This window comes from Eurytemora carolleeae, unplaced genomic scaffold, assembly GCF_000591075.1.
Source record: "Eurytemora carolleeae unplaced genomic scaffold, Eaff_2.0 scaffold2001, whole genome shotgun sequence".
Classification (NCBI taxonomy): domain Eukaryota; kingdom Metazoa; phylum Arthropoda; class Copepoda; order Calanoida; family Temoridae; genus Eurytemora; species Eurytemora carolleeae.
The window spans coordinates 14,734-35,928 of record NW_019397975.1 but is presented as its reverse complement, the minus strand read 5'-3'; the positions used below and the strand labels follow the sequence as shown (position 1 = coordinate 35,928).

The 21,195-nt window shown below is 32.2% G+C and overlaps 1 protein-coding gene across 1 annotated transcript; it reads right to left on the bottom strand.

The window, feature by feature from the left end:
* Nucleotides 1-1,249: 1,249 nt before the first annotated feature.
* LOC111716497 (glucoside xylosyltransferase 2) lies at nucleotides 1,250-20,849 on the bottom strand (the record flags this gene model as incomplete). The annotated part of the gene is given in 13 exon segments (XM_023491968.1): nucleotides 1,250-1,357; nucleotides 4,254-4,328; nucleotides 6,699-6,812; nucleotides 8,875-8,935; nucleotides 10,209-10,312; nucleotides 10,767-10,850; nucleotides 11,153-11,236; nucleotides 11,586-11,667; nucleotides 13,159-13,208; nucleotides 15,056-15,134; nucleotides 15,849-15,913; nucleotides 18,236-18,298; nucleotides 20,754-20,849. Coding segments are annotated over 13 exon segments (1,065 nt in total), but the record flags the coding sequence as incomplete, so codon positions are not given.
* Between the last annotated feature and the right edge of the window lie 346 nt (nucleotides 20,850-21,195).

Below are 21,195 nucleotides of genomic sequence, written 5' to 3'. Positions count from 1 at the left end.
CAGGGTCCTTGTATCAAATTTCCCATATGTTCACACCCAATGCTAATTATCTTTCCCATGAGTATCTATCTATCATAGAGAACAAAAAGATCAATATTATATTTTATCATTTTTTATGAAACCCTGTTTTCTAGATGAAAAGATGTATTAACCAAAAGACTAAGGAGGGGAAAATCTAACTTTTTTGCTTCACAAAGATTGCTGAGTTTTCCTGGGAACTAAAAGAAATGGGGATTTTTGCAATAAATTTACATATTTTTTTGTTAATTTGCATCTTTTTTAAAAAACTTTAACGTTATTTAGTTGTCAAGCTTTAAACATTCCATGTTTTTATAAATTGCACTGAAATATTTCATATTTATTTGAATACAGATCCTCATATATCAAAGTCTGTTTGTTCCTCCAAATTTCACCTTTAAATGGCAGTGTGCCCTGTTATTAGGGAACAAGACTTGGAATGTGTTCATAGAACAGGATCACAGAAGCCACCGAAGATGATTAACTAAACCTGCACATGCAACTGACAGACCTCCCTTCCCTCAGAGAAATGACCAGCCAGGTTGGATAGGGGAGAAAGGTGCCAGGATATAACAGGAAACATGACAAAAGAATAAGTTCAGTTGAGATGAAAGTATCTTAGGAAGAGGCACCAACTCCCTTTCTGCTTTGGAAAGGAGGGGTTAGGAGGGTAAAAATATGGGGCCAGAGTTTGAGGTCTGCGAGCCCAGAGGGTCAGAGACCAGAAGCTAAGAGTCACAGAGTCCCCAGTAGAGCGACCAGATTCAAGAGGGGAAAGCAAGAGTCCAGCACTAAGAGTCCGAGTCTTCAAGTTTGAGAGTCCCATATCCAGTCCTCAATCCACTTTAAGTAGAGTTGTAACTTATGTTTCCCTGTAAGTTTGTTTTATTGCAAAAAAGATTGAGAGATTGAAACACACTGACCTCTTTTTACTTTAAGAAAATATTTGTTTATACTCTCATAGATTTTCCTATTTCAGGAGTCACTATCTACTTCCATATCAGAACTGCATGCACAATCAGCGCACATTTGAATATTCAAGCTGGACCAGCCTTAGGGGTTCTAATTTGGACTGTTTCAAATCATTTAAGTGGCAGACCTGTTTGAATTAACTGTTCTTCCCAGAATGTTTAAATAATGTTTTGATAATTCTATAACAAAATATGACGTATATTAGTCACATGATAAAAATGACCCTGCCAACATTGTTGAATTGACAACGAAATGTTACCTTAGCAAGGGCTTGTTCAACCTGTTGCACAAGTTGTTCAGGTGTCCAGCTGTTCAATTCAAATATTTCAAAGGTTTCAAATATACTCTGCAATTTCATCTCAGCACCCTTGGTAAGCAAGAAATAATTATTTGAAATTTATGTTGATCATGTTGAAATACTGAGACACTTGTTGAGGAAAAGCTTATACATTTATCATCTGCATTGTTTTGTCCATAAATACAGGAAAACCTAATATTTCAAATTTTTTAATTATGTAATTACAGCTAAACGGCTTACGGCTTAATTTTAAAAATCTGTGAAAAAAATTTTATGTTGGGCATTATCTTTATCCCTACTATTCCAATGCAATTACAGAAGCAGATTGCACAAAGAACCTGTCAAATCTTTCCCTGGGATGTTCAGAACCCTAGTGGACCATCTTTGCGACTAACGTAGGCACCCTTTTGTTTAATGTAGCATATTTCAGACAGGGGATATGATCCCCAGCAGGGGTCATTCAGAAAACAAGCTAGAATGAGACTAAAAATATGCCTATTTGAGATATTTTTTTTCCCACAGTTTTAAGTTTGGGTTTAATGGTGGGGAGTGTCAAAAGAAAGAGAGGTAAAGAATGTGTTACTATCTTCCTGTCTATTTTCTTATCTTTCTATCTATGTCGTGAATCTATAATCTTAACCAGATGTTAGAATTATCAGAGACCTCCCCTTTCTGTGAATAAATTGTCTTCTCCCCCTCTCCTCCCCCCATGTCATATAAGCTGTTAAAGGCGGATCTTGCTTAAGCAGTTTTTTAGTAAAAATTAGCCTGATGTAGTTTAAGCTGTTTCGATTGTGACTTATTTTGACTAAATGCAACTTAAAATTATTTTTTGTTGTTAACAAAATTTTATAAAAATTCAGCAAAAATTTTAATGTAACAAAAATACTTTTTAATTTTTTTAAATCAAATTTTATTTTTTCATGTCTTATAAAATACGAAAAAATAAAAAGTTTAAAATTTTTGACCAAAACATTGATAATCCTGTTTTTAACGTTATAACCATACTTTTATATTTACATTACCTTATTATCTAATTAAAATTTATACAAGGGAATGCATATTAGACCGCCATCAATGGGTCTAAAATACAATTTTCGGGACTAATAAGAAAATTTAAGAAGAATGAACCATTTTAAAAAATTGAATAAGGCTAATACAAAAAATTGCTAAGGTTTACAAGTATTATTTATAAGAAAGTCAAAGACGACCAAATCTAATAATTATAAAATATACGGGGCATGTTGAGACCGAGTTAATTTGAATATCCCGGTTTCCAAGAAAACCTGGCTGCCGATGCCATATACCGGTTTTCTAGTATTCTACCTTCCCCAGGCTCCCAGCAGTAAGCAGTCTAGTTCCATCCATTTAAGATATACAGAGATATACAGACTTCATAAGAAATTAATTGGAGAAAGGTATAAAAAAAATTTACTTGTACAGTCCCTTTAAAAGCCTTTTTGATGAATATATCAGTTATAGATAGAGATGGGGGCGTTCAACTTTTAATTTTGTTTGTTCATCATTTGTGAACAAGCCATTTTGTTAGTCTTTTCAAAAATTGAATTAGTTTGTTTTCAAAATTATGATTTATCATGTTAGTTTTTTAAACTGAACATCGTGTATTTAATTAAATCTTTCACGTAAAATACTTTGTTCAATAAAATGTTTCGTTATTTAATAAAACTATTTTTTCAAAATTTTTTCGAAAAAGTTGTTGTTCAGTTNTAATACTTATTTTAACTCTAACTCTGAACTAAATGAATATAGAAAACATATGCCGGTTTAAAAAAGTTTCAGATAGATATTTGCAATCATCCAGAACAAAACGTTTTATCAAAATTAAACTTTTTTAGGTTTATGGGACGTTTTCAAAACATGCAAAAAAAATCATTTCTGACACCCCTAGGCTTAGTACGTACGTCAATATGATTCACCAAATCCATACTGCAGTCCTTCAATTATCATACAGGGAAATTTTCATCTTTCTAAACATCCCAGGGAAATATTTGACATGTTCTTTTGCAATTTTAAAAATTTTATGATTGGAAAGCAACTACAGGCTACAGGGACTGTGAGCATAATTTCATTCTAAAAATTAATTCTACATTCTAATAATGTAGGGTCACAACTTTATTTTTCTCACCCCCCCCCCCGCCCTTTTTTTGCAAACACTTAAAAGGTGTTTGACCTGAGAAGCTCAATTTTTCTTACTTTTCTGACTAACAACTGTCCATTACTTAAGTGTAAAAGTAAGTCTAAATATCTTATTTTACCTATACCAGACTAAATCTATATCTAAGTCTTGGATTTCAACATTTTATTTAAATAAGTTTAAAAGTGCACCTATCTAAGGTCCATGTACGGTCAACTTAAACTCTATGTATGCATGTAAAATAATTCTACAAAATTATTCTAAAATAACAATCACCATTTATTTATATACTATGAGCCATTTTGAAAGTTGAGCCTTTTTTGGTGAAATTTCACTACAAAAGCATAAGGAAGGAAAGAAATTTCTTTTTTTGCCAATTTTTAAAACCTCCCTAGCCCCTGAACCATTAAAGGACTAATTTCTTTTTTAATGAATGAGCTAGCTTAAAAAAGTTGGGTTTAGAACTAGGGCTGGGCACCTTCCAACTTTTTCTAGCCGTTTCATTTCCGACCGTTACAAAAAACTTTTAGGTAGCCATTAGTTTTAAAGGTAAAAACAGATTGTGTGTTTTGTTTACAATACTTTCCTTTTTTAAATAATTACTTTTTGTTGAAACCTCAATTTTATTATGGCATTTACGGAAAATAATATGCGGTTTAGGCTTTTTTTGCAATTAACAAATCAGCCACACATAAATTGTTCAAATGGCAAAAAGTTTTGTTAACAGTTTGTCAAATNTAGGGCTAAATAAACTATTTGAATAGTTTTATGTGATGTTGTCTCAGTAAGAGTTAGAAAAACATTGCATACCTTTACAAATTGTTGTGCATTTCCATGTAGAATAGATACTCCTGATTCCCCAGCAGAAGAACAAGTATTTATACCCTAAACAGTTTGAAATCTATGATAAAAGAAGGAAGCCACCAACTGAATCTAGGCTTGACCAGATTTTTTGTTTTGTTTTAGATCTTAATGGTTATTCAGCTTTAGTTCAGTGACAATTATTTAGGGGTTTACTTGATAAGTTAGTTTACACCTAAAACATAACATTACATATAACTAAGGTATTCTTTCTTAATTACCCTAAACAAGCTGGGGGGGGCGTTTAGCACCTCCCCCCCCTGTAGTTTTTTGGACATGGCAATCTCATTTTTGACACATATCATTGTGAAATTTTGTGACTTTTAATGAAAAGAAATGTCAAGGATTTTTGTAACATTTTTTTAAAGGGTTGGGTTATGGTATAGGGTGGAAACAAGTCCAATCTTTGAATAAAATAAATACAAAATAGCCTATAACTTTTTTTCTGAAGCTATAGCTCTAAAAAACTATATTTTTGAAAAGCCCTTGATAAATGGACGTAGAAACATGTTTTACCCTTTGATATTTGTTAAGAACAAAAACAATATCTTTTTCATTTTTTTGACTCTTGTTTTGGGATTTTTTTCAGCCCTCCCTAGCACCCAAACTATTAAAGTTACCAGTCTAATTATTTTTCAATGAGCTGGCCTTGAAAAATTGGCCTATTAACCTTTCATTTCAACCCCATACCTATTCTCTAAGGCCTTTATAGGGTTAAGAAAACAGGATTTTTAAGACCAGTTAAGTTGTTTTGATAAAAACGTTTAAGTATTGCTCTGAAGTGTCTGAATGTCTACCTTTACCATGCAAAACTCTGTTGTGAATTTGATAATTCTGTCCAATGTGTTAAAATAATGTTTTGCACATAAAGCAGTTATAGGGCAAAGAAGGTTCCAGAAGTTGTTAATTAGTTAGTTGTAAATCTTGGAATCAAGCATTGATATCCCATAGTGTTGTAAACCCCTAGTTTAATTTGGCCTACAGCAGAATTTAACACAATAATTGACTCTCTTAGTTCATATTTATTAATCTAAGTTTACTAATTCTATATTATTTATTTCAGGAGATTAATATTCTGGTCCGAGTTCGACTTCCATGGCAAGGAGTTGTAATAGCTCCAACCGCTGCTCCATGATGAGGGACATATTTGTGACAAGCACTGGTTCTTGCTTAAGCTGATGTCCCTCCTCACTATAGATCATTCTGCCATGGTTCTTAAAGGTTTCTATGATTACCAGACGCAGTTCCTGCCAAATCACTCCAATCCGGTCTTGTAACTTCTGCCTGTTCTCCTTGACCAGGTTCACCTGTCCCCTGTATGGTTGTAGACCCAGCTTCCTCCACATCCTGGTGACCTCGTCATCTTCCTCAAACGCATCAAGGCCATGGACATCTAGGGGAACCACTCCGTCATCCCTCTGCTGGGACTTCCTTCCCTCTGACTCCTCTTCCACCAGGTCATCCTTTCCATCTCCACATCATCTACCCCTTCATCTCTGGAGCTCTTGGATACCTCTGCACCTGCTTCCAAATCCTCAGGTTTGTCTTCGGAGGCTGAAACAGTGATTATCTCTATGGATGCATTTATTATCCCAGTGGAACTATTAGACATAAACAGTGCCTCTAACTCTAATCCATAGTCACTGTCTCCTTCCGTTATATCGCCCGGAAGAGATCCAGCAACATTTGGACAGTGATCAACGTATTTAAAGAATCCAGACATCTTTATAATAAAGCTTTAGCAACCTTTGTGGTATTTAAGTTACTTAGCTATTAATATAATTGCGAACTATCTAGAATTGGTTATTTATATATAGCGTTACTAAGCTATTTGTCTTGCTTTACTATCTTGTTTAGCTTTGCAGAGCTATCAACTTTGCGGACTTATGTTTTGTAATTAGCTATGCAGGATTATATATCCTTGCCTATCTATGCTAAGATAGATATTTATAACTAGCTATTCAGAGTTAAAGATATTTATCAGGCTATGTTAAGCTAATAGTCTGAGTTATGAATTGGTAAGAGTTGGGAGCTGCACTGACCTAAGGTAGAAAAGATTATATTAAGATTATGAGTCTTTTTACTAGTAAGGTTCTTTGTGCACTGAGCTTTATTACTTTTATTCTTTTTGTTGAGAGCCACGAAGTATCATATCAATGTTCATATGTAGGTGCATATGTATGTATATATACACTATATATATATATATAATCTTCTAGATTATCCAGATTACCACAATAGTGGTCAAACTCTGCAAAGTCAACTCTATGAAGGGATCCAGCATAGATTTTAGATTTAAAAGTGCCCACATTGGATATTGAATCTAAGAGTTCAGAACCAGCAATACTCCACACAAAAGTTTTTTCCCAGTCAAAATAGATAATAAGAGGTCACCTCATTACAGAATGCTTCTCTGTAGTTCCAAGTACAATTTAGATCATAAAGCTTTTCAGGGTTTTTGTTGAAGTAAATGTTCCAGAGATCTTGATCTCCCAATCTCATTTTTTTCTATATGTATAAGATGGTAAAAATGTAAATGAAATTGAGACCATAAAAATCACAGATGTGAAAGCTAAGAAAAATGGAGGAAAACAGAAGAAAAAAGTTTTGCCTCTTGTTTCTCTGCTTTTAAGATGGATGGATAATTTTAATTCAATTACTATAGCCCCAGAAACTCTCAGGGAGAGACCAATGATACTTTAAACATCATAATGGTTTAGATCTTGCTAGGGTTTCCACGAAATGGCTAAATCTTTTACACAAAATTTTCGAGCAATTTTTTTTTTTTGCGAACTTTTGCGCTATTTTTGCGCATAAACATATTTTTTGCAAAAGTTTGCATGAAACGAAATTTTAGTTTTGTGCAAATTTTTGCACAATTTGCGTAAAACTGGAATTTTTATGCAAAATGTAACTTTTTAGGCAAATTGTCAAAAATTTATAATCTAAGCTTAGAATTAAACAACTGAAGATTTATTCTATACATAAAAAAAAATATTGACATACGAGTATAATAATGATTATACTACACTCAATTGGTTACTTCCAGTTACAAAAAGTTTAAATTAAGGGACCAAAATTAATAAAATAGAAATTAGAGAGTGTGAAACTTGGCAATATTTTAATTCTATTGAATAATTTCAAGTGAATAAGGTGGCGCCCATGAGATTTGAACTCTTCTTAACTGTCATTGGTCAATAATGTAAAAGTGACCAATAGGAAAACATTCCCAAACAAGATTTTTCCAGAATTGAATTCTAAGAAACAAACACCGTCACCAACCGTTTGATTTTCATGAAATTGCGGAATTGCGCAAAACTATAGTTGCGGACTTGCTCAAAACTTGAGTTTTGCGAAAGTGGAATAGGGCAATTGTGCACGAAATGACTTTTGTGAATGATTGCACATATTGTTATTTTTTCGCGCAAAACTGATGCACAAAGAAAGAAAAATTTTGCATTTCGTTCTGCAAAAATTGCGCAAAAGTTTTGCGAATGGAAACCCTAATCTTGTATGAACGTATCTTCAATAAACTATTTAAATCCTGTGGAAAATAGATTTTCTTAAATTTTTACTCGGACCAAAAATAAAAATTAGCCATTTTAGAATCTGTCTTAAATATTTTTTCTGGCAAAATCTTTCAATTTTGACCCCCCATATACCAACCCTGTGGATATGTGAGTTGACTTAAAAATGATAGGTTTGATCTGTTTAGCAATTTTTAACTGGATACAACATGCAGACAAGTATATATGATTAGGGATGTTAACGTTTTCATTTTTCAGAAAAACGATCGTTTCGTTATGAAAACGACAACAAAAAATCGAAAACGAAACGATCGTTTTTAAAAACGATCGTTTTTTAAAAAGTTTTTTTTTAAAAATGGTCGTTTTTAAAAACGATCGTTTTTCAAAACGCTCGTTTTTAAAAACGATCGTTTTTCAAAATGATCGTTTTTATAAAATTTGTTGTTTCGTTAACGATCGTTAACGACAACCCTTCGTTAACAATCGTTAACGACGACCCCTTCGTTGACGATCGTTAACGACGACCCTTTGTTAACGATCATTAACAACAACCCTTTGTTAACGATCGTTATCGACGACCCCTTCGTTAACGATCGTTAACGAAGAGAGGAAACCGACCTGAAGGGCATCTGTACTTATCATTGAGTAGTTTTTAAGAAAATATCAAGGATTTTAACTCCCCCACAACTGTGAAACTTCATGTAAGATGACATTCAATAAAGTTGCATGTAATTTTTTTCCAAAAACAACCGTTTTGATAAAGTTCGTCATTTTGTTAACGATCGTTAACGACGACCCTTCGTTCGTAAACATAATTGTCAATAAAATTTTTTTTCAAAAACGATCGTTTTTTTAAAAACAATCATATAAAAAACGGTTGCAAATCGTTTTAATAAAAACAATTGTTTACAAAAACGATCGCTATTCGTTTTCTAAAAGTTCAAAACGAGTGGGTCGTTTCAAAAACGATCGTTTTTTTCCGAAAACGAAACGATCGGTTTTGAAAATGAAACAAAAACCCTATATATGATATATAGATTTACCTTGTATTTATTATAGATTGCAAGGATGGTGTTTGTCCAACTTTTTTCTGTTTTTCGTATTCTTAAACAGACAAACTATATTTTCAAATACAAAAGTAACATAATTTTGACTTAAAAGGGACCGTTTTCTGAACAAATGTGTGGGGTAAATCTAGGGAGTTGGTATGTTGCAGTGAAAATTCTAAAATTTTATCATTTTCCCCTTTTAAATCTTTGAGATTTAGTTGGGCCTCTGCAAGTATTATGATACGTATCATTTATTTACAACTATAGGGAAGTTTAGGGAATTTTACTTTACAAGGGTTTCATAGACAAATTTGACTGACAAAAGTTTTTAACTTTAATAATTTATTTTTAATTAAATTTTACAAAAGTTTTGAATATTTATATGATATCAGATGAAAATATTTTGATATTTCTATATTTCTTCTTCTTTCAATCATAACGGCTAATTTTGAAAGAAAGGATGTTTTTGTAAATTAGCCATTTTTACAAGAAGGACCATTTTAAAAGATCTTGTTTTTTCTGAGCCCTGTATTCATTTTGAGTTAATTTATTAGTATTTCAACTCAGCTCAGGCTCAGCTTTGTATTTATTGCTTACACATGTTTTTCTAGGGTCGGGAGGGGGGTGGGACGTCTCCCATCCTGTTTTCGTCTTTATTCACTATCAATAAAAAAAAGATTGTGTAAAGCTGAAAACACCCCTTCTATTTTTCCTGTCCTTTATTTTCTTCTTTTTTTGTATATCTCGTGTTTGCACTTTGAGACCTTTCCAAATAGTCCTTTGAACATCCAAGTTGTGGAAAATGTAGAGGAGAGAGATTAGGAGATTTGTAGGATGAAGGGTATAGGGAATTGATTCCTGTGTTCCTTCATTTTAAACTGTTTCCCGGTTATGGGAATTCTAAGAAAACTCATAACTGCACCCCTTATGCAAAATGAGGGGTTGGAAGCCCTGTAAAGCCCTCTTGAGGGGAATCTTCTTAAGAAGTACGGTCAAGTCCAGTCCTCAATCCTCAGCCGGTTGAGTTAAAAACCTGTATCATTGTGCATGTATACCCATTGGGGCTAAATTACTTCTTTCATCTTCAGTGAACACAGAAAACACAAAACAAGAAAGGAAAGTTTAATCTATGTATAGTTCTTGCTTCCCCTTGTAGTAAACTAGATGTGTAATTTAACAAAACATCCTAAGTAGTTTTTTGTGAAAACTTTTCAGAAGGGGTGGTTATTTTACTTAATTGTCTCAAGGCCCTTTTGTTAACTTTACATTACTCTGAAACCGTGGGTTGGTAACTTTTGTCAAAGGTGATAATATTTCTATTTATATACCTATCTAAGTCAAGAAGTACAACTCCAGAGTTTAAACCTTTCACTCCATATGATGGCACATTTACAAAAAAGTAAATTGGTCTGCAGATAGTTATCCCAGCAATCTAAATATGAACAATTTAATAAGGTTGATGCAGTGTCAAATGATTTGAAAATTGTAAGGTGAATAATTGCTCTTTTAGACTATTACACATTTTTGTGTACCATGACAACTCAAAAAAATTAACAAAATAGATAGAAAATGAAGAGTTTTTGATAAGGAATGAATTAATTTTTTTTTGAGCAACTGAAATTAATCAAACAAGAACGCCAAATAATTCCATGTTTAAAACAAATAAAGTTTAGGCTGAAGTAAGATCAAGATGAAAGGATGATGTTTTAGTAACAGCCACTAGTTTTAGTCAATAACAACCGGCATTCTTTTTTTGAGGGGAGGTTTCTTGCGATCAATTTTATGGTCATTAGCCTTACTTCTAAAGTTTTTTTTATGATCAACATCAATAAACATTCTAAAAGACAACAGCCTTGCCAACACAACCTTCATATGTAAAATCTAACCTCATGTTGATGGAAGTTATTAAACTCATCCCAAAGTTGTTCAACTGGACGCATGAAGATGGTGTCAGTATCAATAAATATTCCCTGTAATTTAAATTGAAATCTTTATAAATTATTTGTGCCTCCAATTAAGTGGAATTTTACATGGAAATGGTTTCTTTGAAAGTTAATCTACCTAACATAGAATTTTTCAAACTAGCTCTGATCATTCCCCTTGTTCTACCAAGTTCCCCCAATCAAAATTTCAGGAAAATCAGTCTAGAACTTCATGTGTTATGATCATTGATCAGTCATGGCATTCAGACAAACAGAGATTATTACTTTAAAAATCAAGATTTTTATTTATTCTTTGAATTGTTAATATCTTTTCTTTAATTCAAAAGTTCCTTTTTTAAGTTTAGAAGTATGTCTGGAACAAACATGAGCTCAGTAGCGCAGTCAGTTCCTCGAACTCTCAAGTCCTCGCTTCCCTAAGCAATGATTTGTATATACAAACTCAGTTATTGAAAGCAAAAAAGTTGCTGAAAAATGTTAAATCCAGCGGTTGAAAAGAAAAGTTACTGACAAAATTTCAATCCAGCAGTTGAAAGCAAAAATGTTGCTGAAAAATCTTAAATCCAGTAGTTGAAAGCAAAAAAGGTTGCTGATAAATCATAAACCCAGCAATTGCAAATTTCTAGCTTAAAATGTAAAAGCAAATGCAGTGAAATCGAAACAGTACATTCAACAGCTGTCCACAATTATAAAATAGTAAAATTTATGTATTTGATAATTTTTTAAGTGTTTAAAATGAAAAAGCTAGGTAAATCTAAAAATTACCTCTGGATACCAAACTTTGGTGAGGGAGAATTTTAGCTTAATACTATAGGTTTCTGGCCAACTACTTGTAGTTTGAACTAAACTGTATGTATCATTCTACATAACATTGTATCAAGCCCATTCACTGTGTTAACCCTATAAAGGCTGGGGAGTCTGAATCTGAGTATAGCCTGGGGAGGGGCGTTTCGCGCCTCAGTCTAGAAAAAGGCCTAAGAGAATAGGTATAGGGTTTAAATGCATGTTCATAGCCCAATTTTTCATGGCCAGCTAAAAGAAAAAAAAATTAGACTGATAATCATAACAGTTTTGGTGCTAGGGAGGGTGGAAACAAATGCCTAAACAAGGGTCAAAAAATTAAAAAAAATATGTTTTTTCTTTTAAAACAAATATCAAAGTGTGACACATGTTTCTACATGCATTTTTTGAGTGATTTTCAAAAATATAGTTTGAAGTTCTGTCACAAAAATGTTAGAGGCTGTTTTAGAACTTTTTTCACGGACCAAACTTTTTTCTGCCCTGTACCCTACCCTTTAAATTACTATTTATTTAAAGTCACAACATTCCACGGTGTCAAAAATGAGAATGCTTGGACAAAAAAAAACTACAGGGGGGCGCCAGGGTTAAGAATTAGCTTTGATCAAAATAAAATAAGGCTTAGAACACATGTTGCAAAATAAAAATTGAACGTGTAATTTAACAGCTAAGCTCTAAGAAATCTAAGATTTTCATCCCAAACAAATTTTTGACCAAGGAGTCTTTAAATTTATAAATATTTATAATTAATTTTGTTTTATAATTTGACAAAAATTAAGATCTGAATAAAATACTTTAAACTTTAAAAGATCGTAATATTGAAAAATAGTGATTCAAAAGAATTGTCATCAATTTTTCTGCAGTCTGATTATGGAAGATTCATAGAATCATGCATTGCTAGAATTAATTATACCCAAATCTGATCCACTGTATTGGTAGGAAATTTCATATCTGAAAATTAAATAAAATGCATGCATGTACTAACTAGAGTAGAACCTGATTCAAGCCATATGCACTTACCTGTATTAGAAATGCAATATATTAATATGAATTTAAGAACCACCTAACAAATATAATAAAGTTGTTACACACTTATTAATGTTGAGTCCAAATTGGATTAAATTTTATAATGAAATCCTTCCCTCCTATAATTTCAGATTAATATTATGAATAAGCTAATTTTTGCAAATATAAATCTGAAAAGCTAGAACTTAAATTTTTCTACTGATACCGCTAAAGGTTTCATATGCATGGTTCCATTATTGCAACAATTCAATGTATGTATGAAGTGTCATGTAATAAATGGCATTTGTGCTCTTAATTTTTTTTTCCATTAAACAATTTGGGTTTTTCATTCTGTAAACCAAAATAATAAAAGTTTTCAGTATGTAAACTTCAAAAAAATTCTAGTTATCATTCTGTTAACCAAAAATTTCTGAATTCCATTTCATAAACATAAAATTTACAGTTTCCATTTAGTGAGCCAAAAAAATTTAGGATTTCTGAATACCATTTTTTCTATGTAGAAAGAGAAGCCTGCCGATTAAATGTTTCATTGTTGTCACCAATGAAATGGAAATGTAACTGCCTCTGCAGTCAATAAAACAAATTTATTATTCTAGAAAACAAATCTGTGGAAGACAAATGAGATTTTATAAGCTTTAACCTGAGTAAGGTTTTCACAAAACCAAACTATTGCACATAAATTACCCAGATTTTTACCCAGGGAGAATTTAGCAGAAGTAAGCGAAGACAATGCAAAATCCAGTTCAAAAAAATTTTGGCACAGATAAAAATAGAGTGGCAACTGCAACAAAATTGCATTTTGTGGAGGATGGAATCCCCAAAAGAGGATTACAAAATCTGTAAATCAGTAATGTCAGATCCTGGAACCAGAGTAAGCCTACTCAGCTTCCTCTCCTCTACTGTCCTCGTTTTCATTATGTATTTATATCTAGAAGAAATAAATGTATTTCTAAAGTGGTGACCCCAGACAACAAATAAACCATGACCAAAAAGCAGTCTTCTGGTTGGAAACAACTCAAGAATTGCACAAGGATAACAATATCAAGCTACTCCTTGGGCTAATAAGCTAAACCATGGTTTCTCCTAGAGCTAATAAGTTTAACCTTAGTTAATTATGGAGTTTGTAAGCTTAACCTCCCCTACTTCTGGAGCTAAACTAAACCTCAACTACTCCTGAAGCTCATAGGCTAATCTTCAGTTTCTCCAGAAGCTAAACAGCTTCACAGGTAGTCTCGGAGCTAATCAGCAATACAGCTACTTCCAGACCTAATCAGATGGAACTTATCAGCTTCACATCTTCTCCTGGAGCTTGTCAGCTACACAGCTGTTCCTGGAGCTAATAAGCAACTCTGCTACCATATTTCACCTACTGGCAGATATTCTGGACGCCAATTCTCTACAGGTTAAATCTATGCCCACCTAGCATTCACTACAACTAATCTCTTAAAATGGGCACTGGCCAGCCTTACACAAGGTCGATCTTAAAGTGGGGAAGGGGCAGACCAGAAATTAACAACCAGCTATTTGTGATTAATGATCAATTACCACCAGAACTCCTTCTTCCGTAAACACTTACACGGCCATATGTATCAGTCTCAACTCCCTCTATGCTTGAGACTTGGGAGGGACTTCTGGAGAGGATGAAATCCCTGAAAGAGGATTTTAAAATCCGCAAATCAGTAGTGTTGAATTCTAGAACCAGAAAAGACTTTTCCATTTCTATCCTTGTTATACATTATGCATTTATATCTAGATTCACAATGTATTTTCCAAAGTGTGGTATTCTATGTTTATCCAGCATTAGTAAAAGTAAATCTTATTTTATATCAATAATTATTTTTATTCAAACCTAATGCTAACCTTTTCTAACATGCTTGGAATCTGCATCATTTGTTCCCTTGCAGTTTGACACATTATTTGAGCATTATCTTTCTGGGAATTTCACTGAATTTAGATCAAACTCATTCTGGGTTAATTCTGTATTCTAGCCCAAAACAGTTTAATGCTGAATTCAAATCCAAATACGGAAATGTGCACATTTTTTAAAGTGAGAAATGCACAAAATGTGGAATTTGCACAACACAAGATTCAGACCCCCCAGCCTTTATAGGGATAAGGGTGATTAATAATGCTGTTTACTCTTGATGGGCTTCAATGTGCGGAAAAGCTTTATCTCACAAGATATAAATACTAAAACCTAATGATTATAAATTGTATATATCTATCTTAGGAGATAACTTAGGAGCCCATCAAGAGTAACCAACCTAATTATGCAACCTTGATCTGAATCGTCTCTGCTGTTTGATCTGCATTTGCAGAGAATTTGATCAAAAGCTTAAATTTTTGTTATGTTGAGCTTTACAGTAGAAATCTCTGCTCAACAGTTTAAGTTTAATTTAATTTGTTTTAGCCTGGGTGTAAAGCACAGCAGACTTGAGCATCACAACTGCTTGTCTAAACTGTCTTTCATCTTCATTCAATTCAGCATTCCTGGAGTATAAGAAAATAATTAATAACTGCAATATATTAAATAAATAATTGATAAAACAATGTTTTTCAAGAAGAAAGAGCACACAAACAATCTAGAAATTTATTTAACATTGTCATCAAAATTTAATTATCTATTTCTAGAAATATTGTTAAAGAATTGAAATCTTTATAATCAAGATGTGCCCAGATCTCCCTGGACATTGAAAAAGCTACTATTTAAATGTTCTAATTAACCCTTTAAAGGCTGGGGGGTTTGAATCTATGGGTGACATGGAAACGCATCAACACGGAAACGACTCAACACGGAAATGCCTCAAAAAACAGAATCATAAAACTAATTTAATGTCGTCTTCTCTCAACTTAAAATTAAAAAGACTATATTCTACTGATTTTCACAGCCATGGCCGCAGCGCTCGGTCTCCTAGACTGTTCTAGCCGTAGCGCACGGCCCCCTAGCCTGTCCTAGTCTCAGCGCTCGGCCCCCTTTGTAGCCTGCGGCGCAACCTAACTTACCCTAAATTAATGGTAAAATAATTGTTAAATTTTTTTTAGCGTTAGAAGACGACATTAAATTAGTTTTATGATTCTGTTTTTTTGAGGCATTTCCGTGTTGAGTCGTTTCCATGTCACCGAATCTATGTATAGCCTTCAGTAAATTAATTAGATAAATTAACTAATTACCAGTCACTCCCTTTATTAATTGCAAAAATTTACTTTGTACTTGAACAAAGGATACAGATAAGGTCTACCACTTCGGTTCTTGCTGACTCTGTGTTGACCTAAAATGTAAAACTGAACAAGTGTGGGGATGCTTGGCTTTGTGGTCTTCTTGCTTGGCCAGGAAGGGGGTGCTGGGTCACCTTGACTTGACTCAGGAGCCCCTCATAGAGGACTCCAAACCTCCTCATTTGCAGTTAAAGAATTAAAATGACCTGGTGCTACCTCTTAATGTTAAAAAACATATTATTCAGGGTGTCCCAAATAAAACGATCCTTCAGACATTGTAGCACATGCCATGGTTAAATTTCTAAAAATGTGTACATTTTTTTATTCTTTGGAACCTTTCCAATCAATTGATTTCAATTAGAGGTATGTAGCACTAAAATTTAGGAAGTATTGACAGTTTGAAGTTTGTCGTTTTGGCTTGGTTGAAAATTGAAATTGACATTGTCATAGGTAAAACAAAAAATTATCACTGCATATTCATATTTTATTTCAATATATGAAAATTATGGTTTACAATTATAAAAATGATATAGAATATTGATACAAATACATGTTTATGGTCTTTCTACTCAAAATGCCCCCCATGGTTTGCAATAAATTTTTCTGCTTTATTCCTTACATCCATAACTGCTCTCCTGCACATATCAATGTCTACTCTAGCAACATGTTGAGATCTTCCACAGAATGAATTTCCAGGACATCTTACTCTTCATAGTGAGTTCAGTCCCTAGCTCCATTGCCTTTTTAAAAATTCTTCTGACATGACATAAAGCAGGCTGTCTTGCATTGAGAAATTTGCGCCCAAAGTCCATGATAAGACCAGGTATAAGTTTCTGTGACCCTTTCTTCTGTGATACTAAAAAGCAAGGAAGTTTCTTTCCTGTTTTGTACACTGAGGTCTTGCCATTATTAAACAATAATTGCGCATGTTTAAGATTGTTTAGAAAATTTGAATGTTTTTCAGACACTAATAAAGTTCCATAATATTTTTAAAATTCAAAAAAATCAATGCATGAAGTTAACTGAGCCAAAATGACAAACTTCAAACAGTCAATACTTTCTTAATTTTACTGCTACATACCTCTAATTGAAATCAATCAATCGAAAATGTTCCAAAGATTTTAAAAACGTACAAATTTTTAGAAATTGAACCATGGCAAGTGCTACAATGTCTTAAATATCGTTTTTTTGACACTAATTAATCTTAAAATGGTTTTGCAGTACTTTCTTGAATATCCTTAAACATTGCATAACTTTTAGAATATTCAATATATTGTTGTTGTAAATGTTATACTCCTGTTGTATCTATTTTAATGAAGTGTTACAGATTAAGTCCACTTAAGTCCAATTAAGTAACATCAAGTAAGCTGGATTTGATGGCGAAACTGGTGTTATTACGGGTAACAGTAAGAAATATGTAATGATATAACACTAGATTTTTTCGCCTAAAAATCAAAGTTCTGGAACTCGTAGCATGATTTCAAGTAACCCTCCTTGCAATGTTTAATTCACAATGGTACCTTTAAATAAAGCTTTGTCAATTCAAGAATGATTTAGATATCAATGTTAGTGATATTTAAAATCGATTGTTTTCAACTCAGGTTTCTTTTCAAAAAGTGGCTTGCACATTTCTCCTGCAGGAAAACAATCTGATATAAACACTTTTAAACCTAGAAACGTGACAATATCTTAAACAGTTTTGATCAGATAAAGGTTTCTATTGTACCATTTTGATAGGGTCATGATCTTTACTTGGTGCTACGACATCTGCTCTAATACCATTTGCTCTATGGCCATTTGCTCTATTAACCATTTGTTCTATAGCTCATAGATCACGTCATTTGCTCTATAAACATTTTTATGACTGTGATGGTCAAATTGCTCTACTTATCATAGGCTCTATGAGGCAAGTTCAGAATATCTTTACCATCTATGAAAGTTTTAGCCATGGCAGAACAATTCCTCCTTCTATAATCAAGACATCTCTTTATTGAAAAGTCTCTCTGTCATGATGAACTATGAAGAACTGATTAAAACTGCTAATTTGCGAATTTTCCAAAAAATTCCCACATTTCATAGTCAAGTTACGCTCAGGAGTTCCAATAAAAGCTGTTTTATAATGTATTTTTAGGTTATAGAGCAAATGACATGTTTAGTCATATAGCAAATGAGGTATAGAGCAAATGACTTGATATATCAAATGGAACTATAGCAAATAGCCATAGAGAAAATGGAAATAGAGCAGATGGATAGGCACTTGAAATTACAGGGTAACTGTATGAGTGGCTACAACATCTATTATAGGGTGACAGGGAGAGATCACACAGAAGCCTTCTTCAAACAATCTTGGAGTCTAGAAATAGATTTGAATTTACCTTCTTTAAGGGAAAGATTTGAGCATTTTGAGCTCCATCTTCTGCTGGAAGAGTTTGCTGATTCTGTTAAGAATACTGAATTTATATTTGAAAATAATTGAATCATATTTTTATTGTACCCAGCATGTCAACAAATGATATTAAAAATCAGGGATTCAGCACTGATGTCTTAAAAATGAGATTTTATTTGATCTCAATTAAATTTAGAAATGATTTAAATGCTAATAAAGTTAATATTGTTGTGCAGTATAGTTACACTTGATAATTCAAATATATTTTTTTTCTGTTTTAACATTTTATTGAATATTGAAACTTTCGTCATCAAATGGCAAGAAAGATGAAAAATATCCTGCTTAAGCAAATTAGTGTTTTGAAATAACTTGTGAACAATGAATGTTAATAAATTTAAATAAACCTTGAAATTCATTTTGAATTAACATTTAATAGCTCATTTTCGAATGATATATACTTTGGAGAAAAAAATTCAGCAAGAGCTGTTGAACGAGCGGTGGAGATCTTGTCAAGAGTCTACACAGTTCAGAATAAGAAATTAACATTTTTTCTCAAATTTACAATTTGTTCAATTGCAATTTTTTGTTCACATTTTCAACCAATGAAATAAAATTTTTCTTGAATAACCTTTTTGCTTTCAACCACTGGTTTTCAGATTTTCTGCAACTTTTTAACTTTCAACCACTGGTTTTAAAATTTTAAGCCACTTATTTGCTTTTAACCTTTTTTCAGATTTTTCAGCAACAATTTTGCTTTCCACTGCTGGTGATCAGGTTTTTCAGAACTTTTTTGTTTTCAACTGCTGGTTTAAAAATTTTTCAGCAACTTTTTTCTTACAAACGCTTTCAGATTTTTCAGCAACTTTTTTACTTTTAACCACTGGTTTTTAGATTTTTAGGCAACTTTTTAACTTTCAACACTTCTGGTTTAAAAATTTTTCAACAACTTTTTTGCTTTCAACTGCTGGTTTTCAGATTTTTCAAAACTTTTTTATTTTCAATCGCTGGTTTAAAAATTTTCAACAACATTTTTCTTACAACTATTTTCAGATTTTTCAGCAACTTTTATGCTTCAACTACTGGTTTTTAGATTTTTCAGCAATTTTTTAACTTTCAACCTCTGGTTTAAAGATTTTTCAGCAACCTTTTTGCTTTCAACCGTTTTAAGATTTTTAAGCTACTTTTTTGCTTTCAACCACTGGTTTTCAGATTTTTCAGCAACTTTTTAATTTTCAACTGCTGGTTTAAAGATTTTTTAGCAACTAGTTATAAGCCAAAATAAAATAATTAAAAGGTTTGAACACAGAGTTTGAAAAAAAAATTTTTCATGAACATTTTTTTACCAGTGGTTACAAGCAAAAAAATGTTCAACCCAGTGGTTGAAAGCAAAAAGTTGCTAAAATATCAGAAAACCATCAGTTGGAAGCAAAAAAGTTGTTGAAAATCTGAAAACCAGCAGTTGAAAGCAAAAAAAGTGGCTGAAAATTTTGAAAACGGTTGAAAGCAAAAAAGTTGTTGAAAAATCTAAAAACTAGCGGTTAAAAGCAAAAAAGTTGCTGAAAAATCTTTAAATCAGTGGTTGAAAGCAAAAAAATTGTTGAAAAATCTGAAAACCAGCAGTTGAAAGTAAAAAAGTTGCTAAAAAATCTTAAAACCGGCGTGGAGTTTAAAGTAAAAAAGTTGCTGAAAAAAAGGTGCATGTCTTATTTTTTGAACTGCATAGAGTCTAGGCTAGATCTCAACCGCTCGTTCAACCGCTCCCGCTGAGTTTTTTTTCTCCAAAGTATATATCATTCCTAATTTTTGGAAAAATGCATGGAAATTTTAAGAACAATTCCACAAGCTTAAATTTTCTAATCTTTATATCTTTACAACTATAACTAAAGAATGCGCAAAAGTTCCGAATAAAAATGAGTTGAGACTTAAATTTAAACATCAGCTGTTCTGTTTCATAATTTCAATTTAATCATGTAACTGTACCACTAATAAAGTTCAAAATATATTTCAGATTACACGCTGAAGTTAGTTAGTTCAGATATTTGAGGAAAACATTTTAAAACTTTGGACGTCAGATTAAATCATTTTCATAAATGGAAATGTTGCGTAATAGAATGCATGATTTCCAGGTTTAAATTTTTACTTGACAAAATCGATGAGTTAAATATTCATTTCAGACTCTGATGGTGTGAACATCTGATATTTAAAATTTTATTTATTTGATTTTACAGAAATATAAAAGGTCTAAGACTTTTGGTTAAAATATAGAGATTAGATAATTAGAATTTGTGGCAAAGACTCAATTCCTTTGCAAAATTTTTGGTTCTATAACTATAAAATGGCATTATGCAAAAAATGATGATTTTTATTTCATGTAAATTTTTGAATAAACTGCATGAATTACATAAATCTTGCAATGTGTAACAAAATTGTAATGCAGTTACTAACAATTTGCTCCTAAAGTTTGGTTTTTCTCCTTAGTTATACATATAAATTCTAGGTAACCTTTCCTCGAAGAAATTCAAATGTGAAGATAAAAGTATTAAGCACACAACACCAGTTACAGAAACAATATACTGTAAAGGTGACCTGGATAGAGGTTTCATTTTCTGAAAATAAAAGACAAACTACATTAAAAATATATAAAATTAATCAAAACAATTTTACTTTTATCCAATTTGCCATAATATAATTTGATAAACCTTCAAACCTTTGATAAAAATTTCAGATCCTGTTTTTTACCTAATAATTCTTTAATTAATTCTTAAATTACAAAATTAATCGTATTATTATGTTTTTTGAAATTATTTCATGCTCTTAATAAGAAGAAAAAATAGTCTTAAATTAAATAAAAATACTTTATCAGTATTCAAAGCCTGAAAGATAATTAATTTAGTTTTATAAAAAAAAATCTGAGCTTTGAACCTGTTCAAAAAAGCAAGATATCAGATA